The 13,600-nt window shown below is 37.6% G+C and overlaps 3 protein-coding genes and 1 non-coding gene across 5 annotated transcripts; 3 read left to right on the top strand and 1 right to left on the bottom strand.

Moving 5' to 3' along the window:
- The first annotated feature begins 5,335 nt into the window (after positions 1-5,335).
- rpl10 (ribosomal protein L10) lies at positions 5,336-7,464 on the top strand. Its single transcript, XM_052594228.1, has 7 exons — positions 5,336-5,355; positions 5,466-5,497; positions 5,916-5,974; positions 6,382-6,489; positions 6,617-6,755; positions 7,000-7,162; positions 7,237-7,464. The coding sequence occupies exons 2-7, from the start codon at positions 5,475-5,477 to the stop codon at positions 7,390-7,392; spliced, it is 648 nt and encodes a 215-aa protein (XP_052450188.1). The 5' UTR covers positions 5,336-5,355; positions 5,466-5,474; the 3' UTR covers positions 7,393-7,464.
- Positions 6,786-6,920, top strand: LOC128012700 (small nucleolar RNA SNORA70). The gene has a single exon (XR_008183183.1). It is a non-coding gene; the product is annotated as a small nucleolar RNA SNORA70 (small nucleolar RNA).
- Positions 7,465-7,775: 311 nt separating the features above from the next.
- dnase1l1 (deoxyribonuclease I-like 1) lies at positions 7,776-11,040 on the bottom strand. Of its 2 annotated transcripts, none has more exons than XM_052594225.1 (9): positions 10,898-11,040; positions 10,085-10,229; positions 9,916-10,004; positions 9,720-9,803; positions 9,145-9,257; positions 8,944-9,056; positions 8,702-8,859; positions 8,507-8,603; positions 7,776-8,432 (listed from the first exon to the last, which is right to left on the bottom strand). In XM_052594225.1, exons 1-9 carry the CDS (start codon positions 10,900-10,902, stop codon positions 8,286-8,288), a joined length of 951 nt encoding a protein of 316 aa, XP_052450185.1. In that variant the 5' UTR covers positions 10,903-11,040; the 3' UTR covers positions 7,776-8,285. The 2 variants fall into 2 exon arrangements, with proteins under 2 accessions (XP_052450185.1, XP_052450184.1); XM_052594224.1 differs by having other exon boundaries at positions 10,085-10,292; positions 10,898-11,002.
- Positions 11,041-11,909: 869 nt separating this feature from the next.
- LOC128011655 (protein BTG1-like) lies at positions 11,910-12,631 on the top strand. The gene is made up of 2 exons (XM_052594302.1): positions 11,910-12,027; positions 12,276-12,631. Exons 1-2 carry the CDS (start codon positions 11,910-11,912, stop codon positions 12,629-12,631), a joined length of 474 nt encoding a protein of 157 aa, XP_052450262.1.
- Positions 12,632-13,600: the final 969 nt, after the last annotated feature.

The following is a 13,600-nucleotide window of genomic DNA, read 5'->3' as shown; positions in this document are numbered from 1 at the left end:
TAAATCTAATAAAAATCTTTCTTTCTAAAGCTATACTTTTTGTAATGTCTACTTATTATCTTTGGGGTATATTTTCACAGCCAAATGTAATTTGCAATTAATTTGATAATTGTAATTGATTGTCAGCCCTAATTTTAATATAATAGGTCTATTTAATATTTATGTTATTAATATTAATAATTTAATGTTTTATTTTATATGATGTGGGTCACCCCATGGGGGTGGCTGATGATTTATGTTAGACTGTAAATTATGGTAAAACTATCATCTTAAAATGACTTATCGCAGTAACTCCACTGTTGTCAGGTTAAATACATTCAATCACAACAGCATCACTAAATAAACACTCTTTTTGTAATGTGACATTTCCACCAAGTCCAAGACAGCAACAAAAGCAACATCAAAAAAATGACATAGTATGTCTTTAAAAGTAATTTTTTCTTTTTGGGATTGCGCTAAATAACTAACCACTTGCCTGACTCTGCCATTGGGGAGATCTTAACATTAACCAAACAATCCCTGCAGGAATTAGACTATGATTTTTCAACACAGCTGAATGGAACATTATCCAAGAGATTGCCAAATGATTAATCAAATCTTCAAATGAAAACAAACAATGATATTTTAAGAGTCCTTCTGGGGGGAAAAAGCTCACTTGGTTTGTTTCAGTGCCACTTTTCAGCTGGCTGATCAGCAAAACCAGCTAAACACCAGCATGGCCAGGTTAATACACCAGTTTAAAACCACACTAAAATGGTGAATCTGATGTTTTAAAAAAGGATGTAATGAGTAATATCCAACCCAGCCCTTTTAATGCCTTATAGTTTTTAATTCCTCTTTAACTTGATGATTCATGATCCACACTCTTCTTGATTTTCTTGTTCTTCTCACATTTTTTGCGCATTTAAATTACACCATGTACCCCACTGGACTGCACACATATGCATTTACACCACACAGATATACAAGCACAGTTGCATAACAGCATGCATATGCAAACTGCACAGAACCTGCACAAGGCCAATGGCATGTGGAAACTCATTCTACTTGTAAGCATAAACTGATGCTGTGCATTATATGAGTCAATGCAACTATATACACTGATGTGTGAAGACTTTGGGTGTGGTAACTAAAGCCCCACGCCTAGTTTGTGGTTTGATAAAAAAGGAAACAAGACCCTGTATAAAGTCTGAGTTCCCTATAGACCTTCACCATACCACGCTTCAACCTCACTTACTGTCATATATACTGTATGCCATATGCAAATGAAGAAAACTAAAATGGCAAAAAAAAAAAAAAAAAAAAAAACATTCTTACTCTTGGATCAAGCCATTTTTGTCATGTTTTGTGTAACTGTAACCAAATTTGGTTTAAACAATGAATAAAATCAGAACATCAGATACTAAAGAAGAGAGAGAGAAATATTTCTTTGGTGAACCACCTAAAGTTACAAATAATGGTGCTGGTGATAGCAATCATTTGGTGAATGTTGATCCACCAGCCAAATAGAAGGCGTACAGTTTTCGGAGAAAGTGCTTGAAAGTCTTCGAGTGGCTCCGCTATGACAATGTTTCTATGCACTGCATTCACTGTAAAGCCTGTGGGACGGAGTTTGCAGGTAACAGCGTTCGCCACCGAATCTACACATTGTTGTTTCACAGTGCGCGGTTTGACATTATCAAGCATTGCAAAATCCAAACAAAACACACCTGCAGAGAGTGCACGCATGACATAAGGTCGATTAGATTCACTGCATGATTCAGTCTATTAAGTGCATCACACAATTCAAGATATGGGGCCTTTATATCATTTCATAGAGTTAATCAATATCACAAGAATAGTAGTTTTTTCTTCCAAAAATCAGCATGATTACAAATGTGCAGGGCAGGACTTGGGGGGCGGCGGGGGCCCTGGGCTTAAGGTTATGTTTGGGCCCTATACCCACACTACAAATGCCCCCAAATAGTCATTACGGAGTAACTCAAAATGCACAAACATGCTTTGAGGTTTATATACAGTACAATTAATATGCAATATGTCTAGGCTATATTCCAAGTTTAAATGTAATATTAAAAATTCATTACAATATAATAATCAGGATGTGTTCTCTCATTTGAGATTTCAAAACCCTGAAAAAACTTTTAGCCAAAAATTTTTTATAAAACAGAGATGTTGGCTAATAAGTATCATAAAATTTATTGTCATATCTGTGTCCTCTTATGTCAGGTTCTTATTTAATCAATAAATTCAATCGAATAAGAAGACATGCTGGCTATTAACAATCAAATTAAATCACTATCAACAAAATTCATAGATGGATTGTGCAAAAAATGTTAATATGTAAATGTAAATGTTAATGTAAATATAACATTTTAATGTTGAAATATTAAATAATTGCAAAAAATATAAAATAAGCTACTTTTATTTAAATAGGAAACTACAACCGCCAGTAGGTGGCAGCAAGTGACCGTCTTAATGAGTGAGTTGAATCAACCAATTCGTTTTAAAAAGTTGATTCGTTTAACTTTGCAAACTACTACTTATAGACTGATTGAATCATTTGCTGGTCCGTGTAACACTGAGGAACAAAACACTTGTTTGGAGACGCAGCGGTTCTATTTTCAATCGCAATCGGTTCAATCGCAATGACTCACTTATTAACAGTCACATGATGCCAGCTGCTGGTGGTTTTAACATTTCAAATATCAGTGTTCAACGTTTTATGTTTACAATATCAAAATATTATTCATGCACGTGTAACTTCAGGTTAAATGCATTCATGTCCTGCATTAATCAAGTTGTAAATGCATCTAAATGCCATTTCGGAAGCAGCTTCTGTTTCCTCTGCATTGCAAAGATGAATTTTGTTGATTGATGATTGGTAACAGCCCAAATGTCTTATTATAATTGACCGATTAAATATAAGAATTTGACTCATATGGCAATGCACAGTTTAATAAATGTAAATAAAAATACATTTAAATTTATTGGAAAAGATTAATTTCTGTCACTGCTGTGAATTGACCACCACACAGAATATGAAGAATATAAACATTTTTAGGAGTCAGCTGTCCACTGTAGTACTCAAGATATCAGCACAGTAACACTCAAGTCAAGTTATTGTTATTGATAAAATCCCAGAATACAGAGATACATTTTTTGTCAATGTCCCACACTCCTAGCTATAGCTGCCAGCCTGTGATGAGTGGTGCGGGGCCGGTGGAGTGATTGGGAATGAGCGACACCTGCTCGACACACCGGAGTCTCACGGAGGAGATGGAAGGATATAAAACAGGAGCGACGACAGTGAAGGACGATAAAGGACCAGGCCCATGTTTGTGCGTGGCTCTCGGCTGTGAGGGGCTGCCACGCTGTTTTGTCTTTATTTTGATTGTTAAAATGTAATTTGATTGTCCGCTGGTTCCCGCCTCCTTCTTCCCGAGATTATGAAGTTGTTATTGTTACACGGCCCGTTCCGTGCAATTGGCAGAGTTGAAGGTAAGATTTAACACCGCACACACCATCCTAACCCTTGCCAAAAGAAGAGCTTAACTTTAGGTTGTTCACCAAAGAAATCGGAGGTAATTAGCAGAAAGCAGCGACTGAGTGATTGACAGCTAATTTTAACCAATGGTGCTCTTAACTTTTTAAAGTGGGGAGCACCAGTGCTACAAAGTTAATTTCAAGCCCTGTGTGTTAAACTTCAAGTAATGTTTTCTTCTGCAACGTAAATTACATGGTCAAACCTTTAAATGTGAGTTTTGAGATTATGTGCTTTAAAAAAATTAATGTTTCTAACATAACTGCAATGGATGTCTGATTCATCAAGTAAACCCACACAAGGAATTCAGTGGAACCTCTCCCAGTCTTGTTTGTGAGATTCAGTTAAAGCATAACAAATTTTGGTTCTTTTAATAGTCATAAAATATATGACAAAGCCTTCGACCTAAATTCGTATGTATCTCCAGTCTTTGTTGCTGTGGGAGATGACCAGTCTAGACTGACACTGGAGCAGTCCTGAGATCAAATAAATGAGGTAGACCTGAATTGGTTTGACCTGTGCACAAGCCCCATCTAAGGTAAGAACGTCTGCTTGCCCCAGTTACTTGAAGAACACAGAGCGACACAAGAGGAATATTTCAGTTTGTTTACAGCGCTTTGGCCTCCGCTTCAGATAGTGGATGTTTCCTTTGATTATATCTTCGTCAAGACCTGAATGAAATCTCTCTCTTGGATATTCTTACATTATGGCTGGTTTAGTAATCTACAACTGAACTGTTGTTCAACATTTCTATCAAATGTTAGAGCAGAAACTGGATCTTTGTAATATGGAGTCATTTTTACACTGATATGAGCAAACATTTGATTTTCATGGGTTCCAATGACCACCCGAGCATTTGGTCCTCATTATCCACAGTTCAGAGATATGAGGTCATTCCTCTCTAAAAATTAAGAGTGTGCAGGAGGGATTTCATTACAACATCCGAGCTGGAGAAGGACAAAACAACAGCGCTCCCTCGAGTGTGTCGAGCAACCAGTGGATTCGTTTGAAGGTCTTTGGCGCCCTCTTGTGTTTCCAAAATAGGCTGCTTTGATTAAGATTATTCCAGAATTGTCTAAAATGAGAATCAAACGAATGATTTTGACCGCTTGTACGCGACTATAACGTTAACACCTCTTTAAAGTCTAAAGTTCAAGAACCACGAAAAGTAACTTACAGCTTAGTTTATCTTCTACACGATACAGCACTAGTTAAGTTTCTTCAAACAGACAAAAAGTAGCATACGACGGTACTGGAAGACCGCCATATTCATGTACTAGTTTATTCACAAGGAACAACTCGGGGGAAAAACGGTTTTTTTTTTTTTTTTTTTTTTTTGGTAAATGCATTTTCTTGCCTTTTTAGATCCGCACACAGTGCAACTGAATAAAGAGCTCCTTTCTAACCGATAAACATATGCACTTGTAGGTTTGTTTTATTTAGCTTGTGGGGAAAAGCAGTATGTAATCTTCAACAGGGCTTGTGCGCCAGTAAAAGCCGTTAAGCGATGCTAATGGTAACGCCTAAGATCGTTCTAATGGACTACAAATACCAGCAGCATTAGGAGCGCAGAACTACAAGAGTTCGCATTAGAGCGCAGGAAGTTGCAAATGATAATTTGTCTGATAGCCTGAACGGATTTATTCATATGAGTTACCCTATTGATAGCAGTTGATTCTGCGAACTAGAATATGAAATCCGTTTTGAATTAAATATAAATGTAGCACAAATGTAACCGGAAGAAGATTTACTCTGTGCGTAATGACGCAGCGGAAATTCTGTGTTCTTTCTTTCCTCCATTAGGTGAGTGCGTGGTAAGAGCGCGCACCGTTGCTCTCTTCACATTCGTCGAAAAATACTTAATTTACTCACTCATGAATACACATTTTCATCTTTAAAGTCATTGTTATTGTGTACATTACAGATCGCAACCATGGGCCGCCGTCCAGCCCGTTGGTAAGTTGTTGAATTTGGGGGTTTAGAAACTAGCCGAAGTGAAAAAGGCAGGGCCCGCTACCATGTGCAGCACTCCGGCCTCATTCAGCAGAGACGGTACCTAAGACACCCTGTGCTCCGTGTTGAACACGAGTGTCTACAATTTTGGCTTCTAATAAAGTGCATTAAAATTCTTCACAATGTGAGATCCGTTGTTGTTAAATGTGAAACTCCCAAATTAGCGCCCGGTTAAGCACTTACTGTTTATTGACTTAACAATTTGCAGCAATTGTAGTTGTTGGACGAGTACATTTTCTAAATGTAACCGGTGTAATATTTGGGGTGTTCAGCTTCGTGTACATCACGTTTTTGTGCTTGTATTATAACTGTAACGTGTTACTGATTTTGAGTCTTGCTCATTATCATTCGTCTGTTACAGCTACAGATACTGTAAGAACAAGCCTTACCCCAAGTCCCGCTTCTGTCGAGGTGTTCCTGGTAAGTTATGGAAGAAAATGCATATCCAGTATCTTTGAAAGTGTGGATAAAAATCCCATTGTTATGGACAACGGGAAAGTACCAGATTTTAAAATGCTTCGTTACTAAAGCCATTGAAATTGAGTGTGTCTGTAATAGATTTCCTTTATTTTAAAACCAGTTTAATTTTATTGCTCTTTGGGAAATTAAACCCTCAAGACATGAGGTCATTTTAAAATGATTCATAAATTGATATTGAAGTTCGATAGTGAATTTAAAATTAAATCCTTGGAGTAATCACAAACTAAAATACACTGATCAAGATTTCCCACATATACCTTGAATACTTGGATAATAACACAAAATCATCCATTAATGAATCCGTTGAAGAATTGCTCTGATCGAGCACATCCCTCTCCCAAACCCAGACCCCAAGATCAGGATCTTCGACTTGGGCAGGAAGAAGGCCAAGGTAGATGAGTTCCCCCTGTGTGCTCACATGGTATCTGATGAATATGAGCAGCTGTCCAGTGAAGGTAAGGTGTCTTCATACGATACTGTTGTGCATTTATACTTCAGTTTTTTACATCATACAACTTCTGATCCATGGTCGGTTTTTTTGTTTTGTTTTTTCTCCCCAATTAATGTGAATTTGTTTTCTAGCTCTTGAGGCTGCCCGTATCTGCGCCAACAAGTACATGGTGAAGACTTGTGGTAAAGATGGTTTCCACATCCGTGTGCGCCTGCACCCCTTCCATGTTATCCGTATCAACAAAATGTTATCCTGTGCTGGAGCTGATAGGTGAGCATGTGTGTTGTCTGAGACTCTTACCTGCAGCTTATTAAGCCGACTAGACAGGTTGTTTGTACTTGTGTGGTGTGCAAAGGCTGCAGACAGCAAGTCTTTGGTTTGTGTATGAGCCCAGCTGTGCAGTGCTGGGCCCTTGAAGGGACCACTGAGACATAACATTACTTATCTTTTTAATATAATTTGTTTCACCACTTTTTAGTAAGTTTGTTTAAATGTTTGTTCACCTCCTCTCCAGGCTCCAGACTGGTATGCGTGGTGCTTTTGGTAAGCCTCAGGGCACAGTGGCCCGTGTGAACATTGGACAGGTGATCATGTCCGTGCGCACAAAGGCTTCAAACAAGGAACATGTGATCGAGGCTCTGAGGAGAGCTAAGTTCAAGTTCCCTGGCCGTCAGAAGGTATGTCAAATGAAATTGATAAGTCTGTGATAATTATGTGAAAGTGGTATATTGACTGTCTGTGTTCTTTATAGATCCACATCTCCAAGAAGTATGGATTCACAAAGTTCAATGCCTGTGACTTTGATAACATGTTGGCAGAGAAGCGTGTGATCCCTGATGGCTGTGGGGTGAAGTACATCCCTAGCCGTGGACCTCTCAGCCACTGGAAGTTCCTGCACGCCAACTAAGCACTCGCACTTATTCATCTGTGTGAACCAAGGCTCTAGTGACAACAAATAAAGTCCATTCTTTGACTTACAGTCTTGCTGTTTTTTACAATTTGTATTTTAAAACTTTAGTACAATAACTCAAATTTGGGAACAGAGTAAAGTAAAAGGCATAGTTACGTTTCTTAACTGCCATTAAGGGAAGAATGGAACCTTTTATCTTAAGAAATTCAGTTTTTAAACTATTTCTACTAAATGGCTGTATGATCCTGTTTTGCATCATGCAGTCATACTTGCATTTAGTTCCTCCTGGTGGCATTTCTTCGACATTTGGTTGTCATTATTTTGCCTTGAGGGCAAAGATAAACTTCAGTCTTATCAGACCATAACATTCTGCAGGATGCTTTCCTGTTTTTTTTTTTTCACATGGCTTCAAGCATGACTTTGCTAATTCTACACATTTTAGAGTATACTCTGGAGTAATTAAATTGTTTTATATCTAGTATTAATGTATTTTGATATTTCTGCAATGAAAACCAACCACATAAGTGGATCATTTCCACTATAGTTGGAAGTATATTTTCTTTGTCCCTCATTTATGTGTGTGAATAAAATATTTCATGAACGTTTCCACAGTGAAAATTTCAGTTTATTAAAGATAAAATATTTCCTCTAAAAGCAATCTACAGAAACCCGTTTTACTTGTATTAATAAATGAAAAAGTAAAGTCCTTAAATTATCAATTTTATAGAAGCTATTAAACAATGCTCATTCACATCCACTATTCCCAATGCATTATATAGATGCGGTTGTGGATCTGTATGAACTAATGTACATAACTGCTGTATAACAGCGAAGTAAAATCTTCACTTCATCTAGATGAGATGAATAGTCCACTTCTGGTCCGTTTGTGTTCATATGATCATCTGCAGTAGCAGTAGGATGTTCAGGATAAACACTGTAGGCAGAAGACACAAAGCTTTGCTGTTTTGTCCGAAGGACCCTGACTTCAGAGTTTTGAGTACCACCTCGATGGGGTAGTGATCGCTCACTTCTAGAGCCTGTAACAGACAACCTGAAGTTGAAATGACTTGAAAATGTGCAAAATAAAAACTAAATGGCAATTTTGGTTTACCTCTGCCTCTGTAAGTTTGAATTCCTTGGTAAATTTGAACGGCTGTGCTGATAACGAATCAATTGTTCTGTAAAACGGCTCGCCGTGCACAACAATTCTGAGGATTAAAATAAAAGGTTGGCCACATGCAGCCTATATGCAAATCATAAACAGCATTGTTTTATTTTGCTGATTTTAGTTTTTTTATTATCGTACCGGTCATATGCACAGTCAGTCGACTCTTTCACTGTAGTGTCCACGTCATCCTTAATCAGCCAGAAGAAAGACGGGTCAGAGATGAGTCTGATGTTCATACGGTTCTTTTTAGCCACATAACCACAAGCTGCATTGAAGTCCCCAAGGAACATCACATTCTGCAAAGATGATAAAAAAAAAGCTAAATTCATTATTTGATCTCAAAATATGCTCTTTATAAAATAGGAAATCCATAATCATACCTCAATTTTCCAACGTGCTCTAATGTCCACAAAGACATCATAGAGCTCGTCAATCTCTTTGGTGGCATTTGAAGGAGTGGTGTGCTGTGGGATCAAGACAAACTCCTTGGCCACTGTTAACAGAGATATCATGAGATCACATGACCATAATCAGAGTCTTGGAACAAATGCAGGACTGAAGTTTCCCTTGTTTACTTTTACCTGTTTTAGGGGCTTGGAAATGTACCACAAAGGGTTCTCTGGAGAAAGCATCTACATCCCCTTTTTGTGTATCTGGATACTGATACTGGTTTCTCAGCTTCACTTCGCTTTTTCTGTGAGAAAGAAAAACAAATTAGGGAACTTGTCTTGCAAGATCTGAAATGACCAAAACCATATAGTGATCAAGATTATATCAGTATTAATCAGAGTAATGCAAGACATACATCACATCTCATAAAGCAATGTTCAATTTGATTAATATACCATGCCTTTACTATACGCCAATAATTATTTTCAGAAATAAAAAAGAAATAAAACACTAAAAACTAAAATCAATAATTTTAAGTGCAATATGTAAATTTAGGCATCACAATTTTATAATATATGCTATAAAATAGATATTCATTTTGTAATTTGCTAAAGAATATATGTAGTCATTTTATTAAATGCTTTAAAGAACTTAAAATGAGCATCACAATTAAATACCCAATATCAACAGGTAAATTACAACTCACATATCAGAGTTATAATATATACATCCCTGCACATGTCCTAAAGCAGTGCTGAAGACATACCTATAAACAAAAACGTATTGCTCCTGATAGGTTGGTGTTCTCCCAAGACGTTCACTTGCCACATAGTCATAATCATTATTAAATCTAGGGGGGAAAAAATTAACAGCATTTATGCACTGTACATTTGTTTATCTCCTAAATCTGATGGGTTACAGTGATTTCAGATTAGTTTTATTAATATTTGCATATTGTCTACTTGTTGAGTAGAGTAAGCAGGCGCGGGACAGCTAGATTTTTCTGATCTCTGACCTCCTGGAGCAAACATATGTCACAGCGAGATACAATCTGCAAAACAGAACATTTTGAGACATGTTTTTATACACTATTAATATAAATAAAAAGCATTTTAATGTTAATCCTCTTACCCGTGATATAGAAGTCATGATTTTGGCATCGGCTGATTTTGAATCACCAAAACTCTTAACATTGAAGGCACAAATTTTGAGGCCATAGCAGCTCAGCGGGCCAGAGAGAATAGAGAGAGTGAGGAGGAACAGTCTGCCAGTCATCCTGCACGTGAAGAGCCAGAAAAACACCTCTCGAGTTAAAGTGCCATGATTCAAAGAACAGGTTCTGTAACAGGTTAAATCATATAACAGTCAAATCAGCTAATTTGACTGTACACATCTACTGATGAGTAAGACTAAAACATCATGTGATTGTGGTTTGTGGCATGAAAGTTCTCCTTTTAGAACTTCTAGAAGATTTTTCGGTCAATTATTAACTTATTTCCCCATTCCTATCTTCAGAAGAACACATTTTGAAGACCCCAAACCCTTTACATTTACCATTGAACGCCTGGTTAACAAACCTAATCACGTTCTGATCAAAGCAGTTTTGTCTACCTTTCATGTGAGAGCAGTGATCTGAAAGTGACAGCAGACACCTAATGATAGACTGTGTCAGGGAGCAGGATATGTCTACTTTAAAGTCTGTGACCTTTGTAGTCTATGCTGTCATTGGTAGTAACCCAGACTGCAGATAACATGTTGAAACACAGTATGTGGTGGGTAAGACAACAGCCTGCAACAGGTTTGTTTTCAAACATTTTTCTAAAGAACATGTCCACATAAAACAATCTAGTAGCTACAACGTGGAACTCAGCACTGAGAACAAGTTTACAAACTGTAGCAGAACTTCATACAAAGCTTAATATACTGAAAAGAAGACCTCCTTACCTCATTTGAAATGTGTTGGGTTTCACTTCGGCAATACTGCTTTTCCGCAGAGAAGAGTTTCCTCTGGTGAAGAAAGCTCGAGGACACACCTTCTGCTTGGCTATTTGTGGACGAGGGGAGGAGCAATCCTTGTAATGGATGGAGCGCGGGGCTTTCCACTCCCTAATACAGAATCCAAAATTAACGGAATTATGTCGTGCATAATCATTTTACTCTATACTCATCTTTTAATTTTTCTAGTTTAGGGCACTGCTTTTACTCAGAACCAATATGACAACATCATTGTTGTATAAGTGTCTGCAACAAAGCAAAAAGTTTTAAATCATTAGGTTTAAAGGTCTTTCAAATTCCATTAATCTAAAAGACATTATTATTCCATACGTGTCACACCTTGCGAATTTGTTGCATAAACATTTTGTGTAATTTAATCATGCGTTCAATAACCAATAAATGTGCTACTAGTTCCATTTAACACGTTCTAAAGATTTTCACTAAAAATCATCACGGGACATAAAAACTCAAAGACAGAAGTGTGGTTTAATTTATACAGTAAAAAAAACGTCCTGCACTTTAGAAGTCGGTTTATTTGACCTTAAATAAGCCTGGTAAATAAATCTGTGTCTAACAATATATTTATAACCGATACACATGTAAACTGATTGTCTGCACACGTGACTGCTGATTCGTCAGGCGATGGCGCTAGAGAAGCGTGCTACTAATCCTCTGTGACGTAACTGTTTCAGAAGTTCTGCTTTATTCATCTGTTCTGAAAAGAGTTCATGTAGCTCAAATTCTACTTTCAGTGGGTCTTGCAGTTTTTGTCAGTTTGTTATTAAAGTACGTTTTTAGCCTTTTGTGTCCTTGAAAAACAAATTACAGGTACGTTAGGCTATATGTATAAATTATACTGTAATAAAGTATTGCCTTCATTTGTGGAATTTCATGTCATTTCGTTTCATCAGTTTTTTTTTTGCATATGTCTGTGGTGAAGAATATGACCTCTGGTAACATGATGAAAACAGAGGTGTCGGTAGCTGCTTCTTTCCTCAGTGGTTTACTGAGCAGCAGTGACTCTCTGACTGGAGATCAGCTGCAGATCTTCACTCACACACTCACTGATGCTCTGATGGGTGAGATAACAGGATGGATGACTGGGCTGACCAGCTCTTCTTTACTAACTGAGTAGCTAAAATGATACCCATGTTTTGATTCATTTCAACTGATTGTTTTGTCCCAGAAAGGCAGAATACATTTATCCTGATACCATCATCATTAGTCTACAATTTTATATTTTGTATTTTCAAAATACACTGATGACATTCTTTCATTTTTGTATGATAAAAATACTTGATAATTCAGTATGCATTATTCTCCTCAGAGCACTATCAGCACCATTGGTTTCCTCAAGCTCCCTGCAGAGGCTCTGGCTACAGATGTTTACGGATCAACCATAAAATGGACCCGCTTATAGGAAAAGCAGCCTCTGCTGTTGGATTTACACAAGAGCAGCTTTTCTCATCACTTCCAGTAGAGCTGACACTGTGGGTGGACCCTTACGAGGTGTCCTATCGGATCGGTGAAGATGGATCCACTTGTGTTCTCTACAAGTCCTCACCGCTACGGCCTAAAAGTGCCACCTCAGCAGATGCATCAGCCCACAGGAAGGAGAAACTAAAAACCAGACGATCGAATCGGTCAAGAAGGTTCGACGTAATGGAAAGGTCTCTGTCATGAGAGGTTTGAAACCCTCCCTCTGTGTATATTTTGCACTTGTTTAAAACATTAAAGAAGAAACTGAATGTGGAACATGAATGTTGCATCTTACATACGTTCACAAGCACAAAGATCATGATGAGTTCATATTTGATCATGGATGACTTGTAATCTTTCCATCAAAACTGTATTGATGCTTTCTAATGAAAAACTCACTTTCATGTATGAATCATGTGTATGCACTAATTTCCTCCGAAGTATGACAAATGGAAAAATAGGTTAATATGGAAAAAACATGTTGAATAATATCCAGACTTTACCACAAAGATGCTTTGCCTACAGTAAGAATTTTGCCCATTATTTTCTTTATCTGCATTGTTAAACTGTCTAGTCTGTTTAGGCTCTTTCTTTCTCTTGTCCTTTAATTTCACATCCAGTGTCCCATCAGGTTAAGTAATGGCACCCAGAAGGAGGTCGAGGAAGTGCCTTTTAGAAGTCTTGGCATGCATTTATTTGAACACCTGGTTAATTCTGTTCCCAGGTTATCAGATGGCTCAAATAAAATAAGATATAGTAATGGGTAGTACTCTAACGGTGCCCAAAAACTGCAGATCTCTGTTAAAGCACCAGAAAGATTACCCAAATCTGAAGGATTAGCTTAATCGAAAACAGGGGGACAGACGTTTCTCTCTCTCTTCTCTTAATTCATCCCCTGATACCTCCCAAACAAACCCAGCTGCATGTCTAACAATAAAGCTTTTCAGCATCACATAGCGATGGATTTTAAGTTTGCAAGTTATAAAAGTTCACCATATTCAAACACGCTGTCCAAGATTCCTGAACTAATAACGATTTCCTGTTGAATTCTGTCCTTTATTTCCATGGCCAGCACTGTTCATTCCCCCCAGTATTTCCCCTCAGTTTTTCCGAATCGCAGTGTTCCCTGAAAATGTCTCATGGCTTACTTGCATTGTCAGGTGATGTGCATGT

This window comes from Carassius gibelio, chromosome B23 (assembly GCF_023724105.1).
Source record: "Carassius gibelio isolate Cgi1373 ecotype wild population from Czech Republic chromosome B23, carGib1.2-hapl.c, whole genome shotgun sequence".
Taxonomy (NCBI): Eukaryota; Metazoa; Chordata; class Actinopteri; order Cypriniformes; family Cyprinidae; genus Carassius; species Carassius gibelio.
This window is presented reverse-complemented; position numbering and strand designations above follow the sequence as displayed.